This window comes from Acanthaster planci, linkage group LG13 (assembly GCF_054643075.1).
Source record: "Acanthaster planci isolate LZ-2023a linkage group LG13, COTS_SCS, whole genome shotgun sequence".
Lineage (NCBI taxonomy): Eukaryota > Metazoa > Echinodermata > Asteroidea > Valvatida > Acanthasteridae > Acanthaster > Acanthaster planci.
In genome coordinates, this window is record NC_141789.1 from 7,303,556 (window position 1) to 7,328,189 (window position 24,634).

General features: G+C 41.7%; 3 protein-coding genes across 11 annotated transcripts in view; 1 reads left to right on the forward strand and 2 right to left on the reverse strand.

The window, feature by feature from the left end:
• LOC110982507 (meiotic recombination protein REC8 homolog) overlaps positions 1-24,634 on the reverse strand; it is a 388,761-nt gene that overhangs the window by 81,694 nt on the left and 282,433 nt on the right. For all 9 annotated transcript variants that reach the window (XR_015427552.1, XM_087145215.1, XM_087145210.1 and 6 more), the window contains one exon: positions 22,775-22,847. Coding sequence is in view for 8 of the 9 variants with exons in the window: in XM_087145215.1 (XP_087001341.1) it covers positions 22,775-22,847 (73 nt within the window). In the remaining variant the exon portion in view is untranslated. The remainder of the gene's footprint in view (positions 1-22,774; positions 22,848-24,634) is intronic.
• Positions 3,919-5,969, forward strand: LOC147796961 (uncharacterized). The gene is made up of 2 exons (XM_087145103.1): positions 3,919-4,700; positions 5,214-5,969. Exons 1-2 carry the CDS (start codon positions 4,452-4,454, stop codon positions 5,967-5,969), a joined length of 1,005 nt encoding a protein of 334 aa, XP_087001229.1. The 5' UTR covers positions 3,919-4,451.
• LOC147796962 (uncharacterized) lies at positions 10,028-12,282 on the reverse strand. Its single transcript, XM_087145258.1, has one exon. The coding sequence runs from the start codon at positions 11,971-11,973 to the stop codon at positions 10,702-10,704; it is 1,272 nt and encodes a 423-aa protein (XP_087001384.1). The 5' UTR covers positions 11,974-12,282; the 3' UTR covers positions 10,028-10,701.

Below are 24,634 nucleotides of genomic sequence, written 5' to 3' on the forward strand. Positions count from 1 at the left end.
CCCTGATAGATGGAGGCGCGTTCATTCACAGCTGGGTTGTACAAGAAATTTAAAAGCGTGCGTTGACTATACCCCAGTTTGATGGAGGCGAGTGGCTGCCTCGCCCCTGATAGATGGAGGCGAGTTCATTCACAGTTGGGTTGTACAAGAAATGTAAAAGAACTAACTTTACTGGATTTTTTCAGGAATTAAAGCACGTTGCATGTTCTGTATAACCAGGAATGAAAATGCTGACACCGTGGGATTTAGTGAGGATTACCTTATTTGCTTTGCAACTTTCGCACTGTTGGTTGTCACTAGTAAATGTGTACAATAGAACATGATCGCATGCCTTTATTGCTTTGTCAATGTCAAAACACTAACGGTTCATCTCCTGATTGATTCATGAATATTGCAAGGGAAAGAACTTCCATGGATTTGCACGCTCGTTCCTTCCTCCGTGGTTATTATAGAACAAACAAAATACGAATGCTTTCCAGAATAAATAGTTTCAAACTTAACTAGAATAGGCCTACAGGGGTAATAACGACACAAGCATGAAACAGAAAGTAATATGCTTAAACAAGAAAATATAAGTATTTCTCCCATGATATCATTCACTGGTGCACCCTAATTATGAATGGATGAGGCAAGCAGACCACTGTGCCAGTGCCACTGAAATAGAGATCATGCAGTGGCCAGTGCACATAAACCTATGCAACTTGGCCCTGTCCGCTTTGGGGTCAGCTGATTGATACTCTCACTCCTGCGGTTTCTTCTCTTTTGGGATCACCTGTTACCCACAATTTCAGCGACAAGTGATATATACCCGTTTAGCGCTGGACCCCCATGAAAACGAAGAAAGCCACATTAGACTGGGCTCGGTCCAGTAATGGTATCAAACAGACCGATGGAGCCCGATGTGAAGCTGGAGATTAAAATGGATCTGAAGCTGGAAGTGAAGCCGGCTACAAATCCGGAAGGAGATCCTCACACAGGGCATCCAGATCCAGGCAGTCACCAGGGGAGTGGAGATTAACTCAAGGCGGCTGGCTAAGGTGGACAGCGTCTCCAAGAGAGTGGACTGCCGTCATTAAACCCGATGAAGAAATATCTTGCTAAGGTGTAGAGTGTGATTTCTTGCACTTACGCCTCTTATGTGCAGTAATCCGGTCGTAAAACCCAAAAGAAGAACCTAAGAGCCCAGAACATCAGCGGCATGTCTGGAATGCAGGTCTTGATAGGTTGAAGTGCGACAAGCCGCCAGAGAGCTGAGACAGAAACACCATGGTCAGACAGCCCTAGCTGGTACCCAGAAGCCACAGTGATGAGTGGCGTTCGAGAACCAGGGCAATAATGCAATTCTGTAGCCTGAAAAGTGGTCAGTGAAGGGCCCACATAGGTAGGTGGTGCCTCTGAATTGGCCACCCCCGAAAACAACGGGCAATCAGCCCGAGGCGTTGTAACTTCCAAGTCACCCCTGGGTGAACTGCTGAAAAGTTCATCTGGCAGCCGTAGTCTGTGGTGTGTGGCAGTTATTGTAGCTGGCTAGGGAGGCATGGGGCCGTCCCGGTGTGTAGACTGGTGAGCCATACAATGAATACATGTCTTCCACGGTAGGCACTGGTAGTAGAGAGACCGCCAGAGGAATTCAGAGCATGGAACTGGGGGTGAAAGTCAATTCCCAGACCCCGCTAATGGGGGAGTAAGTTTACTCGCCCCAATTGCAATGCCAACAGACAGAGCCACCACGATCCAGGATATGATCGGGGGCCGGGTCCCGCTAGGGGAACAGATCTGGCTGGACAACAGATCTGTTTAGGGAGGAGGGACGGCTGTGGGGATTCGGGTCCGGTGCCGTCACCCCTGGCTGAGGCTTGGAGTCTAACTTGTGGGTGAGAGAGGTGAAGGCCTCCGAGATGGACTGGAGGGTCGTCATCCACAGGGGTGGATCCGGATCAAGGTGGTGTTGCTTCTTAGCCTTGGACGAGGAAAAAGAAGCCAAAAAGATGCCTTGGCCTTGCGCTCTTTAGCCCCACCGGTACTTGGTAACCAGAGGCCAGGATAGCTGGAGGAAGGACTGGGCGGGGGTCCCCCGAGTGGTCGGTCATCTCTTACGAGGAGTGTCCCAGGTCAGAATTGGTAGCCTTACGACCGGAGTCCATCGGCAAGCTAAAGCTGCAGATGGGGTGTGGAAACCCCGGTGCCGTAGCAGTCCAGAAGGGGGATCATTGCTTGAAACAACGGGAGGCTGATGTTAGGGAACTCGATTTTAAGTTTGTATGCACAGTATTTGGGGTTAGCCACACCCGTCAAACTTTTAGGATATAATGTCGATTTAAAATCGGAAGACGACTTGGCCAGAGACTTGAATGACGACCTGATAATTTCTCAAACGATGGGACACTTGCTAAGTGAAATATGTTACAAGTACGGAGCATACCTTTCACCCTTGGTCACCACATTGATTACAACAAAGCATTTGTCAATCAACAAAAATGCATATATAATAAAAGAAGATGGAAACAAAGACAAAATCTTAGCACTCGAGGCCAGTGAAGACTCCTCCAGCCCCGACCTCCAGCACAGTCAAGACTCACATAGAGAAAGTCACAAAAAGTAGAAACCTTAAATGTGTTGAGCAAGGCAAAAGGTTGGCAGAACAGGTTGGCACCGAGCTCGCCTGTACACAAGACTTTAGAAATGGAGTAAATTAAAATCGTTATATATTAAAAAGACCATGAGTAAAGCAAAAATCGACGTCAACGGAATAGCAAACACGGTATACTACACCGCTGTTGTCAGCAGCATCTCGATGGGATATGCCATGCTCGGTAAAAAGCTGTTAAAAAATAAACCACCCGACCTGGACTGACTAAGCATCGAAGACGCAGCTAAGATGAACGCGATCGCTAGTGGCATGTTGGCCACACAAGGTTGGCTCTTAGCTCAAGGTATATTGCCCGGGAGCTTGCCCAGCACCCCTCGGGTTAAAAACCTGTTTATTATAAAATAAACGGCTCAACAAGGCAGAAGGTGGATTTGACCCAAAAAATACCTCTTTTAGATCAAGGATGTCACAATGTGTTCTGAAATATATTAAATTTATTATTCTTTGACTCACATATACCTTGCACTGTGTTTGAGTCCCCCTCTTTAGCAATGAGGTTGACCCAGGGAGTATCTGAGTTTATCTTTCACATGGAAATCAGCATTAGGCAAATTAGGTTTTGCTTCAGTGATTTTGTTTAACACTGAGATGCCATGTGCATCCCCCAAGTCACTGCCTTACTAGCTTGCACTGTGAGCAGTCACCTCCTGTGTGGAGTGTACTTTACATTGGTACTGTGTGTACCAGGGAGTGGCCCATGATTTAAGCCAGTATACCATAACTGGCTTTCCCCCCCGTGGGTACTACATGAGGCTGGGTTGTTTGTCCTTAGTGGACCACCATTTAAAGCTTAAAATAATCCTGAGTGGATTTGGTGTGAGGTGGACGACGAGTCTACTCCTGAGTAGGGAGAGTCCGCCGTGTACAGTTGTACACAAAGCTGAGTCCTGTGTGGACTGGTGAGTTGGGGCCCGCTGCCTACGAGTACCTACCAGCCGTGTACCTACCTCAGGCGTGTCAGGCCGACGGTAGCTGGGGAGACCAGAGAGACTACTCACCGGGGAATCTGCTGCAGAGCCAGGCCATATCTTCCCTACAGTAGTGGCCGTGGAACAACCGCCAAGTCCCTGTTGAACTCGGACACTTGTCTGCTGCTGAGCATATTCCTATGCAGTGGTGGGCTAATCCCTGAAACCTGGTACCGGTACCGTAGAATTACAATATCTTGGCCCCTTTAGACAGCAGTTGTATATATATATATATTTATTTATTCTCTTGTTGATCTTACTTTTGGGATAATAAATTTACGAAATAATTGGCCTGTTTGGGATAAGATAGATTTGGTACTTAATTAAATTAAGAGTTTATTTTCTGAACACAATTTTCGCCCTCCTGAGTTTTTCCTTACTAAGTGCACACGTCTCTCAACCTTTACCGCTGCAGTCCTCCATGGGAAAGACGGACCCATGTTGTGACAAATGGGGGCTTGTCCGGGAAATCGAAAATTTCTTTTGATGTAGTGGATTTGTTGATTGATGTAAGTGGACGGTAAGGTTTAACCAGGTTAATACACTTGTAAATTGCGTAGGTTCAAGTTGAGTTTAGAGACTCTTTGCATGGGTTATTGAAAGGGTCTGTCTCTAATAGAAACCTATGTCCCTCCCCCTTTGCTTCCCTTACACAGTGTGATTGCGCGAAATTGTTGAATTATTCAAGCAAAAGGACAGTTGTTCCTGTTGTCAGAAGTGACTTTTTTACCATTGACATTCTCACTCTAAATTGCTGTTCGGTGCCGGTGTTGCATTGCAGATCTCTGCGATAAGGTCGATTCGCGATTGCTGCTTCATCGCTGTAAAGTTGCATGCGTCAAAGTACATGTGCTTATATATTGTGTCCAATGTTGAATAACTTGTGTATTGTTGTACTTTTAATCACTCAGTTGACCATTAACATGGAGTTTGAGGATTTTTTGAAATTAGGACAGGAGATAGGTCTGGAAGGGTTAGAGCTGGTTGAGTTTGCTCGTGAGCGAGAGCAATTGCTTGAAAAGAAACAGCAGGATCACTACGACAGGGAAGAACGCAGAATTGAACGTGAGGAGAAACAAAAGGTAAGAGACCACGAACGTGAAATGAAGGCGTATGAACTGCGGATTGCGCAGGAACATGTACCTCCTGTTAACCCTGCTCCTGGAGCCTCGAGTACATTGATGTACACTCGGAGCTCGGCGAAACCCCCCAAACTTCCTTGTTTTAATGATCAGACAGATGACATAGATGCCTACCTCAGACGATATGAACAGTTTGCAGAACTGAACGGTTGGCCTGAAGATGAGTGGAGCCTGTCTCTTAGTGCCCTTCTTAAAGGCAAAGCTTTAGAAGTATTTTCACGATTACCAGCAGAAAAGGCTAAGGACTTCTCTGAAGTAAAAACCGCACTTCTTAATCGTTTCAGACTTACAGAGGAAGGCTTCCGGCTGAAATTTAGAACGTCAAAACGGGAAGTGGGTGAGCGATATGCTCAATTCGCAGATCGGTTGAAAGGATATGTGGAAAGGTGGGTTGAATTAGGGAAGACAGAAAAATCGTATAATAAAGTTGTAGATCTTTTTGTTTCTGAGCAGGTCCTCGAAGTAGCGGACAAAGACCTCGCACTCTACGTGAAAGAACGAAAGCCGAAGGACCTTGCTGAATTGACGAGTATCGCTGATCACTACCTAGAGGCACATGATTGGTTACAGAGAAAACCTGACATGAGAGCAAAGCCATACACCCCTAAGGGTCAAACCCAGACGGGAGGTAAGTACTCGGGTCATAAGAGTCAAACCAATCCACATGACAACCCACACTCTAGTAGACGATGTTACAAATGTAATAAAATGGGCCATATTGCTCAGCACTGTAAGTCAAATCCAAATAATTCCCAACAGTCGAACAAGTCCAATAAGGTTGCAGGTCTGAAGGTAGATACAGAGGCCAAGGAATCAACCCAGACTGGAGCAGCCTGTCTGAACGCGACGGCAAGTCAGTCAGAGGAGATTGAGAAGATAAAGGTTCTACAGACTAACGGCAAGGCGTTTCCATTTATCAGTGCTGCGTGCACCATTGAGCCTTCTATGCCGGTGAGGAAAGGGCTTGTTGGTGAGTTACCTGTAACAGTCCTCAGGGATACAGGGTGTAGTACTGTTGTTGTCCGCCGAGATGTAGTACGAGATGACAACTTGACAGGGCGCATTCAACCGTGTATCCTTTTAGATGGAACAGTCCGGCGAGTGCCAGTTGCCCAAATAGATGTGAACTCTCCTTTTTTCAGTGGTCATGTTGAGGCCTTATGCATGGATAATCCTTTATATGATTTGATTATTGCAGTGGTGGGCTAATCCCTGAAACCTGGTACCGGTACCGTAGAATTACAATATCTTGGCCCCTTTAGACAGCAGTTGTATATATATATATATTTATTTATTCTCTTGTTGATCTTACTTTTGGGATAATAAATTTACGAAATAATTGGCCTGTTTGGGATAAGATAGATTTGGTACTTAATTAAATTAAGAGTTTATTTTCTGAACACAATTTTCGCCCTCCTGAGTTTTTCCTTACTAAGTGCACACGTCTCTCAACCTTTACCGCTGCAGTCCTCCATGGGAAAGACGGACCCATGTTGTGACAAAGGAGAAGAAGACCAAGAAGAAGATCAGCAATTTGCAGATGATAAACCAAATTTACAGGTATCTATGACATCAAAGAGCCTCCCTTTGAAAAATTTAGAATAGATCGAGATGCCATTTTCTTTAATAATGTAAGACTTACAAATATAGCAACTGGTAAATTTTTAAAATGAAGTTACATTGAAGAATTAGCTAGAGATGCCCGTTATAATGGGCCAAAATTTATTCGAAAAGTGTCAGGAATTAGAAATTATGGAACTAAATTTCAAAACAAGTTTAAACATCAAATACGCATCTAAAGTTATTAAAGATAATTAGACCTAAACCTAAACCATTTGATGATATACAAGTACAAATACTTACAGATCCAAATGACGAAACAACACCGGTTCTTCAAAATGAAGCAATTGAAGAAACCATTCTAGATACAAATGATGTGATCGACAATCTAAACACCATTGATACAAATAGTGCACTTCAAGAAGAAACAGTCAATCAACTCAGGAGCAGAAATAACAGAAATCAATGAATTATTGACTAAAACTCAATTTAAAATTGAAGAAATAGATAATCAAATATCACAACTCTAGACAAGTGAGGGTACGTCCGAAGAAGACGAACAACGAAAAGAACATTTATGCGATTTAAAATCAAAGGTAGAAGAATTAAAATTAACAAGAGACTTGTTATTGTATTGAATACAAAGTCAATTTGAACAAATTAAAAGTGTTTTCAATTATGTTTCGACATCAGATGGCATGCTGTGTGAAAAAATCAGAAAGTTGTTTTAATAAAGAACTGGGTGTGAGGATCGTATTTTAGTAGTGTTGGGTTTAGCCATTAGTACTGTCGTGTTTAGCGTCGTTGCCACTCTCAGAGGTGTCATTGCTCCTACAGATATACCCGTTCCTACGCCTGTGCCTGAACCTCCTAAGCCAGGTGTTAAAGATTGGATTCAAAGACAACAATTTAGCAAATGTACTCAAAAAAACTTTGTGTATCTGCACTGGGGCTTTACCTGGCATCATTGGAAGCATACTTTCTTGGTTACTAAATTTGGCGAGTGAAGCGATAAGGCAGATTGCTGATCACGTGTGGACATTATTTGTCGGCGTAGGTGTTATAATTTTGACTTATGTTCAGAAAATGTAAATTTGTCAAGAGTGAATATGAGACTATATTTTTTGCTTTGTATGTTTTTTTTTTGTTAAACGGAATAACACTCTAAGTTAACACTATATACCATGAAACGATAGCAACAATGGCTAAAGCTCCAACCGTTATTGTCATCTTTTCTTCGTTGAGAATATCAAGCGTTGTTTTTTTCTTTATGCTTTTGTGCTAGTGTGGCAGAGCCAGAAATGTTTATGTTAGTAAGTACACGTTTTTACATAGAAGTAGTTCCCCTTTCCCGCCATCTGCAAGTTGTTATTGTGGCTGTCAAATGTCCTGATTCTCAGGTCCATGTCGGATGGTACGAGATATAAGCCAGGTGCTACGACAAAATTAGGGGGGGTTTTAGTGTATCGCAACGAGTCCAGGAATTGGTTGATTGGCGATAGAGACAAACCGATGAGCATCTAAACCGGAGCTTGGTGCCAATACGTTTCAGATCCTAATAACACATAAACATAAGCTCTGATCGATTCGTTAGCTTGAGTCACGCCTATGTCAGTCAATTTAGACTTACATGGAATAAAGTCCCACCAGGCCAACGTGATGGATTCCGACTGCTCAATCCAAGTTATGGTATACGTACTCGAGTGATCCGAACCCTTTAGTGGCTTTGCCCTTTCAAACCCCATGCAGGTGGAGCCGGTATATTTACCGTTGGGTATGTGTAAATCATGGGTGTTGCAATTTTTGCCTGGGACCGGTACGTAACCTGTGTTGCCTGTGTCATCATAATAAAAAGCGGTTCCTAATCTGCTACTCAGTGCATCTCGCCTTTGTTAAAAGACTTGGCCAAACGACATTACACAGACGGCAAGTGTCAATGAACTTTTAAAGAGGAGGAGCGGTAGGTGTTGACCTCTCTTGACTATCTTTACTCTCCTTGCTTTATATGTAGGACAGACACTGTTCTCGTTCAGAGTATTTAACTGACTTGTTAAAACTTACACTCACTCGCCAAGTTTTTTTATAAGATTTTTTTTTTAAATTGCTTGTCATTGCTTCGACTTTTTCTTTGACTTGACGGTCAAATTCAGCCTTATCCATTGTCTAGGCTACTTCTAATTTGGTACTAAATTTCGCTCTGATTTTTTCTTTCAGTTCATTAAATTTGTTCGTTCAGACAAAATTAATACAAAATCTTCTTGTGACTCATGACCATCTTCAATAGCACAAGAGACGTATTCCTTGATCGTATTGAGCTTAGCGTCTGCCAGCAGTCTGATTTGGTCGTTGTTCTTAGTTTTTGTTGTCAAAAGGTTTAAATGCATATTTGAGCAGGGCATAACAAGCATGCATGTCTATGCTTGCCCCCTCCAACATAAGACCGATCGGAGCGCTTATAACTCCCATGATGGCGGGGATGGCCACTGCTGTCATCACCACTCCCAGGAGTTTGACCTTATGTCCTACATTTTATATCGCACATATCCACCTCTGTAGCTTTTTGTACAAGATCTCTCTCGCATTACGTTCCCTCAAGATCTGAGATTGCTGTCTGCGATGTTTCGGGGCCTGTAGACTTTGGTTTCTGCCGCTTCATTTTTGTAAGAGTCAATGCTGTTTAACTCTTGCACAGGATAAATGTTTGACTGAACCATAGTTGTCATCTCTTCTTTTTCATTATATATGCGTTTTTAAAAACTTAGCCCTCTAAAACTTCTAGTTCACTCAAAATTCCAGCGCCTTTGTTGTTTGCGAGTTCTCCTTGCTCACTTTTAACAAAAAAGGTCAACTTGCTAATTTTCCTGTCTTTTAGCTTTTGGGGCATTTTCCACACCTCAGGTATTGAGTCTGAAGACTGCTCATTGTAAAAGTTGACATCGGTGTTTAACTGACTGCAATGAATAAATGTGATTTTCACTGGGTTTAAATCGTACTTGCCTTCATAAATAATGTCAGGTAAAAGTTTGACTTCGGGTAAATTCAACAGCTTAGACACTTATTTATTTAGCCTTGACTTGAGGTTGGGGTCCGTGATCACTAATGTCACCCTTTTAGACTGAGTGAACTTTCAAAGACCTGGCCAGGAATGAGTTTTTCAAAAAGTTAAATCAGTCTATGCTATAAAAGCCAGGGGACACCATGATGCTTCCTCTTTAGTCTTGCAGTAATGGTTGAAATGAGTTTTGAGAATGAAGCCCATTGTATATAGGTTCTCTTAACCCCTTGAGAAAAAGTCTTTCAGCTATGTAATCATCTCTGTCTCTCTTGGGTTGGTTTCGGTCTTTCGCAGGGTTGGTTGGAGGAGTCCCTTCATAAATCTCTTCTATGGCTTGTCTCTGCCCCTCAAATAATTTCATTTATTTCATTTCCCGGGAAGAACAAGTTACAATAAACAAATACAAAAACAATAAGATGAGAAGAAAATAATTACAAAAAATATTTCAATCAGCCCCCGAAGGATTGCCCAAAAGAAATAAATTCTGTCAAAGGGGCTCTCCAAACTAATTGAAATAAATACAAAACATATACTACATGTATGATAAATAATTATTCTCTGATAAAAGGAATTAAGAATAAAATAAAATAAAGAATTAAAAAATAAATAAAAAGAAATAAATAAAACAAAAATTGTAAAGAAGAGGGGGGAATAGAACATTATGTTATGACTAGAAAGCTTGTGAGATGGGTTCTTGGTTAAAAAAGTGTTCACATAAAGAGCAAAGAAATTCTTTTGGAGACGGTTGAAGGCACATAATCTGGAGGCTAGAAGGAAGAGTGTTGAAAAACCTGGGAAAAGAGACAAACAGTGAGTATTGAAGGCAGTTGGTCCGACTGTATTGGTGAATGAAGAGTAATACATCAGTTCTCCTTGTATTTGGCTGAGGAAGTAGAGTTGAAGGAACATCCATGAGGCATTTCACTACAAAAGACATGCTCATATAAGTTAGCCTGTTGTAGAGGTGTGGGAGACTGAGTTTCTGTAAGTGCTGTTCGTAGGAGAGAGTGTGTGCAATATTATATGAATAAGACTTGAGGCTATGCATGGCGAAAGTACTAACTATGTGAAGTTCGCGGTGACACCATGTAATCAAATTCTCTCTTGGAGTGTGTGTGGTTCTGAAAAGAACCGGGGTTCACTCGACGTTTCGAACAGTGTGCTCTGTTCGTCTTCAGGAGAAAGAGTGCCGAACTCTGGAGTGTGTGGGGCTTAAGTACCGGTGGAGAGGATTCAGTGCAGTGGAAACTCGTTGATGCGGAACAGCTTGGCTGGTGGTTGGATCCTAATCTTGTGGGTTACTGTTGGAGGTCTCAGTGAAGCGTGTCATTGTTGCCGTGGGTGCCGTGGGGGGAGGACTGTGGACGTGGGTATAGGTGACCCATTGGTCTGTAGGGGGAGTAGGGGGCGCCAGATGTTGCTAATGTTGAAACCGATGTCTTGGGGTACTGTGTTGTGCTTGTAGATCTCGATGGCTTCTCTGATGCGTCTTGGGTGCCATCTGTTGACAGGAACAATGAGTTCTGCGTCTTTCCAGTTGATGATGTGGTCCTTGGCGTGTGAGTGTTTGACAATGGCAGATTTGTCATAGTCTCCTCTGCGTCTGTGGGCAATGTGTTCTTTGAGTCTGGTGGAGAGATCTCTGCCAGTCTCGCCGATGTACACCTGCCCACATTCACAGGGGATCCTATACACTCCAGCCTTGGTCTTGTGTTCTTGCTTGTCCTTGTGGGTCTGCAGGCTGGCTTGTAGTTTCTTGGTCGAGGAGTGGTACACCTTGATGCTGGCTTGATAAAGGATTCGTTGGATTTTGTGTGAAGTACTACCTAAGTATGGGAGGTTGACTATGGCCTTATAGTTGGGGGGTTGGCTTTGGGTATAAGAGACCTGACAGCCGGGGTGGTCTTGGGTCTTGACTTGACGCTGATGGTATCCGTTGAATTGGAGTGCCATGGATATGTGCTGGAGTTCATGGTGTAGGTGCTCTTGGTCGCAGATCTTATGCGCTCGTTGCACCAGGGTTCGGTTGACTGAGGACTTCACCCTGGGATGATGGAAAGATGAGCTGTGGAGGTACCGGTCTGTGTGGGTGGGCTTGCGGTAGACGGAGTGCCCGAGGGTACCATCTGCCCGTCGATGGACCTTGACGTCAAGGAAGGGAATGGAGTTCCCCTCCTCCTGTTCCATCGTGAACTTAATGCTGGGATGCAGGTCGTTCAGATGGTTCAGGAATGACTGGAGGTGATGGGGTCCATGCGCCCAGATGATGAAGGTGTCGTCTACGTAGCAAAACCAGGTGCTCGGACGATGATCTGTGGAGAGTAGTGCCGTGGTCTCGAAGTCCTCCATGAACATGTCAGCTAGGACCGGGGATAGAGGAGATCCCATGGAGGTCCCAGCCAACTGCTCGAAGAACTTGTCTCTCCATCTGAAGCTAGTCGACGAGATGCAGGTTAGCAACAGGTCATGGATTTGGTCGGGGGAGAGGGCTGTGCGCTCACAGAGAGTGGGATCATTTTGTAGACGTTCTTTGGCAATGAGGCAGGCCTCGCCTGTGGGGACGTTGGTGAAGAGGGAAACGACATCAAAACTGACCATGATATCGTTGGGCTGTAGGTTGAGGTTCTGGATGTGTTGGACGAATTGGTCTGAGTTGGTCACATGATGAGGGGTGTTACCCACCAAGGGTTTGAGAATTTTAGTGAGATGCTTCGCAGTGTTGTAGGTAGGACCTCCTCGTGAGGCTACAATGGGACGGAGTGGAATGTCGGGCTTGTGGATCTTGGGCTGGCCAAAGAACCGGGGGCAAGTGGAGCTAGAGGGTCTCAGTTGTCTGTACAACGAGAGAGGGATAGCCTCAGAACGCTGGAGAGCCAATAGTTTGGTGGCAATCTTACGCTCAATGGCTGGCGTGGGGTCCTTCTGGAGGGGACGTTAGGTGGGGGTAGAGAGAATGTCTGTGACCTTCCTGTCGTAATTGACCTTGTCCATGACTACTGTTGCGTTACCTTTGTCTGCCGGTAGGATGTGGATCGACTTGTCTTGGCGCAGATTCTTGAATGCAGCCAGTTCCTGTCTTGAGATGTTGGTCTTGGGTGTCTTGGCTTGCTTGAGGGCTTGGTAGAGCTGGATGGGGACGTCGTCTGCTTCGGTTTTGCTGAGGTGTTGTAGCGCTGGCTCCGTTGATTGGATGATGTCCTCAACCGGGATCGTCTTCGGCGGGAGGGCAAAGTTCATGCCTAAAGACAGGACTTTGCTCTCGGTGCTTGAGAGCGATCTCTGGCTGAGGTTCAAGACTGTCTTCTTGTTGAAGGCTTGCTGAGAGCGGAGGTGGGGCTTGGGGCTGTGCGTACGTAAGGATATAGAAGATCCTATTGTACGACTTGGGGGGGATGGAAAAGGAGATATAGAGCATCGCCTATTCCGGAGGGGGTGTGTCAGGCAGAGTTTGGAGAACTTCTTGATCTGCTTGCGGCGAGTGGTCTTGTAGATGTGGTGGCTGGACGCATCGGTTAGGGTTTGGATCTTGGTGAAGTCTCTCGGTTGGGTCGTGCTTTGGAGGATCTGGCGGGTGCTGGCTATCTGCTTGTCTAGTGCAGCTAGCTGGGATCGGGTGCTTGAGATCTGGAGTCGCAGGAGAGAGAGGCTAGATGCTTGGAGGATGTGGGCTGATCGCTGGCTGCGGAGGGGATCCCTTAGTTGTAGACCATTAGGGATGATGCATGCGATTTTCTTCACACCATTCATTAATCAAGTTGAGATCTTCTTGTAAAATGCACTGTCATTATTGGAGTTGATGATTCTGTATACAACCGTGTCGCCTGCATATTGGGGTAGCAGAGACTGTACAAGGTTTGCCAAGTCTGTGTTGAAAAGATTGAATAAGACAGGACCAAGGACTGATCCCTGAGGAACACCAGATGTTACAGGGATCCAGTCAGACTTGGCACCTGAAAAAAAATGACCCATTGTTGTCTTTTGGTAAGAAATTTACTCAACCCTGGAAGAAGATTGCCACATATACCGCAATAATGTAATTTGGATAAGACAAGTGAATGGTCACATTTGTTGAATGCCTTGGACCAATCAAGAAAGATGGCATCAATTCTCTGAGGTTTAGGTTTATCTAAAGTATGGGCCCAAGTGTCAAAAAAAATGGTCAGTTGAGTGGTACATGAGCACTTAGGTAAAAATCCATGCTGAGAATCAGGGATAATGCTGTAAAGAGAAGAACGATGGAGTAAACGCTTTGATATAAATTGTTCCAACATTTTACATGGAACAGATGTCAGAGAAATGGGTCTATGGTTTGTCGCCATGTTTAAAGAGAGCAACAACATTTGGCATTCTCCAGCACTGTGGCACATCACCTGTTGAGAGACTCAGGTTAAATATTAATAGAGAAACCCGCAAGTCTAAGCATCTGTGTGAGATTCCATCTGATTAATCACTTTCAGCACATCACCCTGACTGATTTCAAGAGAATCAACAGGGTGGATTCCTGGGTGGGCTTCACATCCCTAACTGGTAGGGATCTGGAAGGTGGTCTGAGCAGGTGTAAAGTTACTCTGAAAGAAAATGTTAAATGCATTTGCAATTGAATTGGGAGAATAAAACTCTTGGCCATTCAAATGAAAAGAATTGACAGGTTGGGATTTACATTGCTGTTTAACAATAGACCAAAATTGTTTGAGATTTCATTTACAATCCACAGCAAGGCTTTGAACATAATCATTATAGGAGTTTCTAACCAACAGCTTAAAATGGGATCTTAAAGTCTTGTACTTGTTCCATAGGTTCACATTCTCCTTGTTCTCTGTGGCCTGATGGTATGCTCTGGTCTTTTTCCTGGATGCTTGGACGATCTCGCGCGTTATCCAAGGGGATCTTCGCTGACCTTTGGAGATGACGATGGGAACTATATCCTACTATACTGCAGCATGGACCAAGGATGCAAAGTTGTCCCATGTTTCATGTATGTCAGACTCGTCATAGAATAAGTCCCAGGGGATACACATTGGGATTTCGTCTTGTTGGAAATGAGACCAGTTGTGACATGCCTAGGGATTCCTCAATGCTCAGAACTGCTGCAGAGTGACCGCTAACACTGGGTGGGTTGTGTTCATCAGAGGCAGAAGAACACGGTATTTTAAGGTTGAAGTCTCCAAGGAGAAAGATGGCTTTGTACTGATGAGAACAAGGAAGGATGTAATTGATGGAGTAGAAGAGTGCCTCATTGAAGCCTGGGGTTGAAGATGGTGGATGATAACAAGTTCCTAACAGAAGCTTGCCTTTATTCTGAGGGAGGATAACTTGAACCCAGACCAGTTCGCACTGTTTATAGTTGGCCTGGATATTAAGGGACAGCTCAAATTCAGTTTTCCTCGACGCTTGAAGATTTGATTTGCAGGCAAATAATACACCACCTCCATTACAATTTCTGTCTTGCCTGAAGATCTGGTAGTGTAACGGATTAAGAACTTTACCAGCATGAACGTCAGGGCATAACCATGTTTCAGTTATGAAGGCAAAATCAATGTCATTCATGCTTAGCCTGGTCTGGAGCTCAAGAGTCTTGTTGACAATGCTTCTTGCATTTAGAAGAACGCATTTCATTTGAGATTTAGACTCAGCTGGAGGTCCTGGATTGAGTTCGATGTCATCAGATTGAAGTAGCTGCACTTGAAAAGTGCAAATGGAGTTGCTGTAGTATAGAAATCTACATTGGCTTACTTAGCATGTCCAGTTGATCCTTTGACAGATGATGTGCTGATAACAAAGGCTGTATGATGGTCAGGGCTGATGAATAAGAGTGTTGCTAGAAGCAACAGCTTAGCCAGATAAACAGCCATTGTGTCATGGCATAGGGTAGTCACAGTTCACTGAACAGCTCCCTCCTGTAGGCAAAATGGCCACTGTTCTCTGTAGAAAACTTGAAGATTCAAGATGAAATCCATGTCAAAACTTCACAAGTGTGATGAGTTACTAGGTAGAAATTGTCCAGCAGAGACTATGCAACTGAATGTTGTTGATAATGGCAAAACTTTTGCAAAACTCACTCTCAAATAGAGTGAAAATGAAGTGTAGAAGTATAGAGCTCTGAGAAAGTATGGTGCCGCGTGGTAGGTTACTCAAGTCCATAATGATATAACGTTAGCAATTCGACTTTTTTATTGTTTTCTCAAAAGCTTGTGTGTCTTTGACCTAACTGTGCTCCTAAAACTTTGACTTCTTAATTTAGCTGTTCAATTAGCTCAGCGATGGTTGTTAGCAGCTCTCCTTAAGTACCTCTTCCAATTGCTTGTAACAATCTGTCTTTAGTTCTTTTTACTAATTTTAAATCTGGTTCTACATTTCTTCTATGCTCTGAGTTTATTCCAGGTGGTCTTTCGCCTCTGACCCCAGCGGGTCACCTTAAAATACCCAGCTTTAAACTGTATTTTTTACTCTAGTGACTTTGTTGCCTTTTGTGTTATTTTTCATTGATCAAAGTATAAAATTGTTCTAAATGTGATAGGAGATAAAAGCGAGTCACTGTCTTCTATAATTACACTGTACAATATATTTTTTAAGTCCAGTTGTTAAACCACCTTGATACAGCTGCACTGTTCAGGAGTCATGTGTAAGTTCCCACAGCAAGTACATTTTTTAGTTCCACTCAAATAGATACAGTGCAGTGACGGTATATGCCGATATACTCATTTGTCCTTGAAAGCAGCTACGTAGTTTCTCTGACGCTGATCCAAGTTTCCCTAAATATAAATAGACGCAGAACAGCTTTCAATCTCGCATTCTTTCGGTGATCGTCAACATTATGGCATTATACATCACCAATCACTCCGTTGTTTTATCGATAAAAGATGCAGACATGAACTATAACTCCATTTTCCCCATGATTACTTGATGCTTGTCAATTCATTGCTAAGCACTGCGTTGTTTCCCCTGATGGCTGTATGTACATCGCTAAGCATTCCGTTGTTTCCCTTGACGCTTGTATGTACATCGCTAAGCACTCTGTTGTTTCTCTTAATACCTTTATGTACATTGTTAATCACTCTGCTGTTTCATCAATACAAGTATTACGGGAAAAGGGAAACAACAACATATTTTGATGAGTGGTTGTCGTTTTCTTGTAGTCGTAAACTGATAGATGACATCATATAGACACAGACTTTAACTCCATTCCGCCATTGTCACTTCTACAGTACATCGCTAAGCACTCTGTTGTACGCTGTGTATTTTACTTCCTCTATGATATCACAAACACATGAGTTACTGCAGATTGAATGGAACCGAAAGTACAGTCACTTCCATCAATAGGCTGATCTTGGTTGAGCTGCAATGTAGACTCTTTGCCTGTAGGTTTCCTGGCATAAAATATAGCCCAGTTTTCCCAAGGATAATGAGGCTTATAAACATGAGCTTACAAGCAAATCTAATGAAGATCTTTAATTCATTTTAGGCCCATTGGGGCTTCAAATAGTTTATTGCCGCTAGGCTGGGTTGCTGGAGTAAATCCCCGCTGACCACACAAGCTGGATTTACGACCCAACTGTTTGGTTACAGCTTCATAGGCAGAACCAATGTGTATGCTGGTCACTTTTGTCTGAGCAGTTTGCCAGGTCGGTTCGTTCGGTTTATTGTGGGATAAATAATCAGTGCTGTTGTAAATTTGCAAAGCCCACCACCTCCCCTTCATGCCGCCAAAGCGAATGTCCATGGGATTTATTTATGTCCACCTTTGAGACCCAGTCCTGAAGCTTTTCTTGCTTGGTTGCCGAATTGCTCGGAGCCGGAAGGGAATTTTCCTCCTGTTTCTCCTCATGCAGGCGAATTGAAGAAAGTCAGAGCACTAAAAACAAGCCATCGAGGTTTTCAGGAGTTTTTCGCCCTTCCCTGGATGGGATCCTTGGCTTTTAATGGCGGAATTTCATTCTTATCACCGTCATGGGCCTTAGGATTATGAATCAATATAGCTATATAAAACCTATGCAATCAACGAATTCTTACATACATGGAAATAATATGAAGTCTATATATTGTTTATGGTTTACTTTGCAGTTTATAACCCAGATGGAATGAGTAGCCTATATACGTGTACGTACGGGTGTGACGTGAATAATGTCTATTCCGCGGATAACGCTTCGACCGGGAATGATTATGCTAGTACTTACTGCTAAACCCGATGTTATGTTTCGACCGGACTTGCTTTAATAATCGATGTTACGTCTCGCGGCTTACGTTTAGACCGGGGACTATTTGCTGCATTGATTTACAATGTATTCTGTTTTTTCGCGGCTTACGCTTCGACCGGAGACTGATCATGCTTAAGTGTCTCATACTGTTGTCCCGCGGCTCACGCTTCGACCGGGGACTTGTCTCGCGGCTTACGCTTCGACCGGAGACAGGCTATGTTTAAATGTCTTATTCTGTTGTCTCGGGGCTTACGCTTCGACCGGGACTTGATAAGTACAGCCAGTTACAGTTCGCGGATTACACTTCGATCGGGACTTGATACATTGTAAGTGCAGCCAGTTACCGTCCGCAGATTACGCTTTGACCGGGACTTGCTTAGTTTAGCTTATTTACAATGTTGTCTTGTGGTTTACACTTCGACCGGAGATATGCTAAACTAACATTTACATAAAATGCTATTGGTTATCGATCTGGAATTAAAACTACTCTGGCCGTAGGATAACAAAAGAATTAAACTTGCGCTGGTGTAAGATTTCATTCATTTTGTGTCTGACTTATGTGGCAATAAATTTGATGATTTTAATATATGTTATTTATTTAAAGTTTGTTTTTAGTTTACTCTGAGTTGTTGCTACTACTGTCAAATCCTCCTAAAGTTTGCAATGCTATTTTGCTTGAAACAATACTTGCATTGTTTGAAATCTTTAACACTGCATCATCAACTTTATATCTGACGCTGGCACTGCAAGACAAAGATCCGTGTGTGCCGTAATAGACGTTTTTGGGGCAGATTAATGAAACGTCGCACTGTTTACCAATATATTTGTTGAGTTGATCTTGCAATATTCGATTTTTATGATGGTCAAACAACAAGGTCGTACTTTGTAACTTGACATACATGCGGTTTTTTTTGTGTAAAGTAGTTTAATCACAAATTCTTCTACTTTTCTAAGTCCTTTTAATCACGACTGGCTTTGTAAGCATTAATCGTATTCGGAATGACAGAATTTTTAGTCATGTGCATGCCTATGTATTTGTAAGCTGCAAAGTTTATTTGGTCAAGTATATCCAATGATATTTTGGGGATTTTTTCTTTGACACCAAATTTATAGACTGGGTTTACACCGTGGCAGATTGTTTTTGGCATCATAATCAACAGAGGCTTTTCTTTGTTGTTGTGATTATAAAAAATGGGTGAATAACGCTGTGTATGTTTTTCACTCTCTAAAGGTTCTGCTATCATGAGTCTCTCAGGGTCAAAGGGACTGTATACAACGTTTGGGTCTGCGTTGTAAACATTGAGACATTCATGGTCATTGGTTATGATATAAGTTTGGTTAGACATGGTTTAGTTTTAAAGAAAATAAAAACAGTTTTTTATCTTTAATAATCAAAGGGCATCGGTCTGTTGCATTCTTAGAATTCACAACCGTGTAATCTGTCACAACAATATCAGTATTTGCAATCTACACATTCTTCACAATCTTGGCATTCGATACAATTTCCCATACTAAGCAATTTACACAATAGAAACATTTGTTAGATTCTATTGTTTGTTTACATCCTTGACAATCTGTACAATATTCCCAATCAAAACAATAGTCATGATGATGTTTTTGTTGGTAACGGTATATAGTGTTTAATATTAACTTTGTGATTCTGACTTGACATCTCGGTTTTTGGTTTGGTGGCTTTGATATAAGGTGTAATGATAATTTTTCCATCTTTTCAATGAGAGTGAGAGGGTTTAAACTGCCCTGTACGTGCACTCAAATATTTTCCTAAATGCACAATACAGTCCTTAACTTACAAAACATCACTGACAAAAATAGACTGACAATTTCCCACTGAATAGGCTAATTACTTCCTATGAACTATTCATCAAATTACCTTCAAGGATCAAAGAAATTTTTTTATTAGTGTACTCCATAATTTTTCAAACTTCAATCTACTGGTCCCATACACACAACTGCATGAGAACATTTTACCTAACAAAGGCATGCCTTCTGTACTGACATAGACCATAAAAATCCTTGTATACTTTGCCACAGTTACTCCTAAATCACTTTACAAATATCATTTTCGAAAATGCTTAATTTTGTTCAAACTGTCATCAAACTAATCTATAATCATCAGTGGATAAAGTAAGATAGATTAAGATAAGCAACTATTCCATTAATATGTAAAAAGTGAAGCAAAGGAAATCATGATGAAAAAATTTGTTGCAGTTACCTGTGAAAGTTGGGTGGGCACTGCCATGCGGTCCACATGGTCTGAGGCATGCAGTTTAAACACATGTACTTCATGTCTAACAGTTCAGGCAAATATGCAGGGCCTGGGTCTATGACAGTTTGGATTTAGCACAATGAAAATTAAGAAATGATGTGTAATTTCAATTATTAAAAAACCTCAAATAATGTGCCTTATTTCAAATTCAGTGTTGTTTCAATGTCCAACATTACACAAAGTCAGTGAATGTTTGTTTCCCATGACCTCTAGTAAGTTTTGGTGAGTTACAGCTAGGATGGCAAACAGCCGTAAAAGTGAGCAGTTTGTGTACATTTTGGAAACAGGGATTTAGAATTAAGATTAGAAGGGATACAACTGGGTAAAGGTAAATGGAAAATCATAACATGAATACGATTATTACGATTATATCAGTAATTTAGTTGCATGGGACCTCTTCCTTACAGTCAGAAGGAATGCCATAATTATAGTACATTGCATTTGAAAGTTAACACCAAAATGGGAAACTCTTTTCATATTTTTCTTTTCCCAGGGAATTCCTTTTCATTTCACAAATTGTGAAAAAGTGTGCCAAAAGTGGGCAAATTTTTTCACACCTTTTCACACAAGTGAGAAAATATTTTCACAGATTTCCCCCCATTGGGAAAAGATTTTCACACTTGTTTTCTCAAGTGGGAAAAGATTTTCACATATTTTCTCTGGTAGTGGGGAAATAATTTTGTAAACTTTCTTCATTAACCCTAACACTCCAAAATCCCCCGATTTCAACATGATTTTACATACACCCTTGGGGTTAGAGATAAGTAGTATTTGTGCATGTACATGTAGACATAAGGACGTTTTCTTCTCTGTGGTTTCAAACATGTGCATATCTGAATATAGAAAGAGGAGGAAAATCAGTCTGAGACAAATGTACTTTAATTCTCTGGAATAGCCAGAAGATTACTTGAGGAAGACAGCATTAAAATTTCAAGGCAGTATGTTTCTCTGTTTTGAGCAAAATATAATGTGACGGGCAAAATCAAAGCTGGCTATGGTGGAGGTCAGAGACCAGCACTGAACATCAAACAGCTGAAGTACAGTAGATTCCCGTTACAGCGCTCTCAAGGGAACCTAACAGAATTGAGCGTTATAACCACACAGCCCGGCAAAGAAGCCTGGCCCCATCAAGGGTTGTGCTTCATGACCCTTTGTGGCTCCTTTGGACGGGAAAAAGAGGACATCTGAAACACTGCTCCAGTGACAGAAGTCATGAACATGGAGTTGGTCGTGAATTGCTCAAGAGTCAGGCAGACTGTTTTCTTTAATAAATTGATGAAATAAAGCAGATGGAGGATGGGGAAGGAAAACCCTAGAAAAATGGAATGAGAAATTTAACGATTTGTCACCAAGATCTGTTTAATGATCTGTCACCAAGATCTGTTAACTATCAGACACCAAGAGAAAACAAGAAGGTAAGACAATCTAACACCAGGAGAAAACAATAAGGTAAGACAGCCGACACGCTGCAGGGCATGCTGGGTACAAAGCATGGTGGGTAGCCCATTGTGTGAACTCTTAGATGATGTATTGTGCCCTCCAGGGAAATATGCATAGTTAGTGGCTTATGGGTAAGATGAGCACTGTAGACTTGACAACTTACTCTTGGCCTGTGGAAAACTGCTCCTTTTAAAGGGAAAGAGACCAGTTCATCTGCATATTGACCCTGTGTGCACATTGTTCACTCACTAGGAACACCCTGAGGAGTTTTGTGCAAGACAAAGTATAAGATCTTTGATTGACCGTTGAAAATGCACAGTGTTTTTCTTGATTTCCATCCAAGCCGTTCACTCCAAACACGAAACAAGTCAGTGGAATGAAAACTGCAATAAATTTTAAATCCCCAAATCAGCCAATCTTGTGAAATTAACCATTTCCTGCTGGGTGCTTTTTAAAACTGCAGTACCTACATGTACATATGGGCAATTTTCAAAAATTTATGTTTTCAAAATTCTTTAAAAATTCATTAACGGGATGTTTACACCCATACAAATGACTGTCTGGTTGCTACTCTAATCTGACAGGCAACCTCCGCTGACGTCTAAGTATTTCAGCCAGGACTGCTGCCCAGTAAAGAGAGCCCAGAATTGTGATGTGTTATGAATTTCCTTTGTTCCCAGTGAATGCCGGTGGCATCTTTTCAAACGTGGCTGGATTAGCGTGCAGTGGTACTGTATCGTGGGGCACTTCTGTCCGCAGTGCTAATCCGTGCTATGCCAAAAACAGTAGTACACTGTTTAAAAACAATGACGGATTACCTCCAATAAATGCAAGCTGAGAAATGATGGCAATATCCAGCAGTGGGTCTTTTGTTTTGAGTACAGTCTTTTGTTACAAGGCCCAGATCTTTTGTCCGATTTCAGGCACCCCGGCTACGTGTACAAACCCAAGGTACACAAAACCAGCATATGGTTTAAGTTCCAAACCAATGGTGTATTCTACCTTTCAGAAAAATTCTGTCATAAAAATAACTTCATGAAAATGAACTAATATACCTATTTATAACCCAAATGAAGAATACTTATGATAAGCAGCTATCTCAGGCTAAGCAGCATTACTACTGGCTAAAGGTTCCAATAATGAAGCCTTTTTCTTTCAAATAATGTTAAAGTCATGCAAGAGCTACCAAACCTAAGATATCTCCCTTTTCATTAATTTTCCCAACACACCTACAAAGTGCACCCACACACACATGCAACATAGGAACACAGAACAGATATGTCTTTACTCTATGGTCACGCATGGCTTCTTACCAACAAAGTTAGTTAGATAGCTGCAGTTAGTTTAATGGATGATAATAATTAAGTCTGATTAATTGGTAAAAATTCCCAAATCAAAATGACTACTGATGAGGAGAAAAAATCTACGAAATCGCTTGTTCACAAATTTAGAAATACAAATACAAACACATTCATACCTCAGTGTGCTTTGTTCCATCTGCAGACTTGAAGGTTGTGTACTGTCTCTTGATTCAGACAAACGGCTCACATCTGTAATTGAATTAAATTATAAACCACGATTGGCGTACCAAACAAATTAGTAATTTTCATAAACATATGAACAGTGTGACATTTTCAGTTCAAAAGATATCCTCTAATTCCATAAGTTTTCTATGTGTTATACATTTCGGTACCTCTCTAAACCAGTCATTTTAGTCATTCACCACAGGTCAGGTCAAGAGTTAATTTATCCCAAGCAAAGTTACAAGTTGCTTTTCCCAAGTGAGTATTCAGCCTTAAGGCTGAATTTGAAAGTTTGTATGAATATGAAAGAATTAAAAAGTTAGATGTAAAAAAAAATGGGCTCAAACAATTTGTTGCAAAAATGAATTGTGTTATTCTTGTTCTGCAAGGTTTGACAGCTGGGAAATTGGAATGGAGGTTTGGATAGATTATTAAGAATTCTGGTTGGAGCCCGGCTCCATTATTTTGAGACGCACTGTCAGGGAGAATTTCAACAAAACCAAGACATTTCATGTATGTTTGCAACACAACATGCGGCTTTTTCACATTTCTAAGCTTAAAAGTAAAAATGTCCTTGACATGTTTGCTTATGCCAAAAACATGTAGTGTTAGAAAACGTGCACAAAATCTATGGGTTCTGCATAAAATCTGTTTTACGAAATGAATGACTTATCTTGATTTCATTCAAACATTCCACACATTAGCCTTAGTTAGGCCTACTGTGTTTAGAATGAGTGCACCTGTTCACGATGGCCTAGCCCACGCGCTGTGCATACGTTCATGCTTTTGCACCATGTGACAAAAACATTGAAAATCAATATTTTTTCGATCTGGAATTTTTGCAGTCATTTCAGGTACATTTAATTCAAGGAACAGGTTGGTAGAGTATTACAGCCAAGCAAGTATTACTAAGCAAGCTCTGGTCGTGTCAAGATGCTGTGTGCATGCATGGAAATAATACTGAACGTGAACATCTGAGCGCGAGTTAAAGATGACAATATATAACAATTTTTTCGTGCATGTATGATCTCACAAAATTACAAAAACTGTGTAAAAGTAATAGGGCAAAATAATAAGTCCTCAAGGTTTTACAATCTCTCAAAGTGTGAAAAACTGTTATTAATGAATTACTCTTTGAATTAAACAACAAATATACAAATTAGTGTGGATAAGCATTTTTCCAATTGTACTTTGCATGACTTCGCAAAAAAATCCCCAAGTCCATAAAACAAAAATGTTTAAAAAATAATGCACGATGAAATAGGTCATATTTTAAATTGAATTTTACTCGGATGTCCGTTTTGCACAAAAGAGAGGTTTTTTCAATTCATGAGATCAATGATATGTTGTGTGTCAATAGTCACTATGCACAGTCACTTGTACATGTCCCAAGCTCAATCCAGTCCCTAACCCAATGCCTTGATGGCAAGTTGTCCCAAGCCAGTGGAACCCATTATGGTGATGATGAAACAAGCAAAAAACATATTCCATTGGCCAGTGCATGACATTTGTCATGTTGAAAGACCAACTCCAACGATGTTGATTTTTCTCATATTGGATCCTATTCTGAAGAACCAAGTCTAATAAAACTGGCACTTATCAATATCTCCCTTGCAATACATGTTTTTGTGTTATAATAAAACAGAGGTTTTGTACTTATTTCATAGCATGTACTAGGCTAATTATACACATGTCCATGTACTGTACAACTGTACAATCACAGTAAACATCGTACCAAAGAAAGTATTGAAATAATGAAGTCAATGTGAATCGCTTTACTGAAATGTCTCTGCTGTTTTTCTTGTGTATGAGCT

Coding starts and splice junctions, on each gene's coding strand:
- LOC147796961 (XM_087145103.1), top strand. CDS start 4,452: ATGCGTCAAAGTACATGTGCTTATATATTGTGTCCAATGTTGAATAAC. Junction 4,701..5,213: donor AACGTGAGGAGAAACAAAAG/GTAAGAGACCAC, acceptor GTTTCTGAGCAG/GTCCTCGAAGTAGCGGACAA.
- LOC147796962 (XM_087145258.1), bottom strand. CDS start 11,973: ATGGTCAGTTTTGATGTCGTTTCCCTCTTCACCAACGTCCCCACAGGC.